At 60.7% G+C, this 1,200-nt stretch overlaps 1 protein-coding gene across 1 annotated transcript; it reads left to right on the top strand.

The window, feature by feature from the left end:
- Window positions 1-224: 224 nt before the first annotated feature.
- LOC104916740 (mucin-16-like) lies at window positions 225-1,194 on the top strand (the record flags this gene model as incomplete). The annotated part of the gene is made up of 4 exons (XM_010727752.2): window positions 225-511; window positions 601-639; window positions 869-1,011; window positions 1,121-1,194. Coding segments are annotated over exons 1-4 (476 nt in total), but the record flags the coding sequence as incomplete, so codon positions are not given.
- Between the last annotated feature and the right edge of the window lie 6 nt (window positions 1,195-1,200).

Genomic DNA, 1,200 nt, shown 5'->3' with positions numbered 1-1,200 from the left:
CCACACTTCTGCTCTGTCACCACCAAGACCTGCTCCCTGCTGTCATTCTCCCTCACCACCTCCAGCCCTTGGACGCCTCCCCTCGCCGCCGGCCCCTAACCCTCGGGTCACGCTGCTGACCAAAGAACGACTCCACAGTCTCCCCTGCCACGGCTTCCGGAAAAAAGCCACACTTTCAGTGGAGGCAGGAGTGGAAGGGAGCCCCAGCTTGGCCTGACGGGGAATAGCGAGCATGCGTTCACGGAGAGACGCTCACGTTCAGAAGCCGCAAAGCCTGTCGACCTTGGAGCAATGAGGTGCAGAAGCCGGGTGCTCAGGCATGGCTTTCTGTCTTGCAGGTCCGTGAGGCAAGGCGACAACACAGGCGTGGACCTCGTCTGCAGCTACAGGAAGGAGCCCTCCAGCCCTGACTTGGACAGGGTGGGCCTTTACCACGAAGTGAGCAACAAGACCAGAGCCATCTCGCGCCTGGGCCCCTACAGCCTGGACAGGACCAGCCTCTACGTCAACGGTGAACAAGGCCTCTCCTGCTGCCTCCCTCTGGCCCCCCGCCTTCCCCTCACGGAGCTCCAGCTCATGTCTCTCTCTCTCTCATTCCAGGTTACAACGAACAGCCAGTGACGCAGCCAGTGACGCCCAGTGAGTACCACACAGGGGCAGGAGGCACCCAAAAGGCAACGGGTGCCTCGCGGGCCTCTCGTCCCATCAGCTTGTGAACCTGGGACAAGTGCAGAACCCGCCAGACTTTCCCATCATAATGACGGCTGGGGAGGAGAAATAGCTGGCCAGGCACCACTGCCTTTGCCCTCCCACAGCCTTCACAGCTGTCCTCCTGCACCCCCTCACTCCCCATCTGTGCTTCTTGCAGCTCCCACTCGGCCACCAACGACACCTCCAGGCCTCGAGCGTTTCACCGTCAACCTCACCATCACCAATCTCCCCTACGATTCCGACCTGCACGTTCCTCACTCGGCAAAGCTCAACACCACCCAGAGGGTCATGACCACCTTGGTACGTAACCCGCAACGCTGCCAAGGCCGCAGGGAGAGCTTGCCACTGGGACTGGAAAGTAGCCAGGGATGCAAGCAGGGTTCTCATCAGAAACCTTTCTCGTTGCCAGCTCAACCGCCTTCTGAAGGACACCAGCATTGGCCCCAGTTTCCTTGGGTGTGCAACCACAGCCTTCAGGTACGGGTGGCA

The sequence above is a fragment of the Meleagris gallopavo genome, unplaced genomic scaffold (genome assembly GCF_000146605.3).
Source record: "Meleagris gallopavo isolate NT-WF06-2002-E0010 breed Aviagen turkey brand Nicholas breeding stock unplaced genomic scaffold, Turkey_5.1 ChrUn_random_7180001937066, whole genome shotgun sequence".
Classification (NCBI taxonomy): Eukaryota; Metazoa; Chordata; class Aves; order Galliformes; family Phasianidae; genus Meleagris; species Meleagris gallopavo.
The sequence above is the reverse complement of the archived record's forward strand: the minus strand, read 5'-3'. Positions and strand labels throughout refer to the sequence as shown.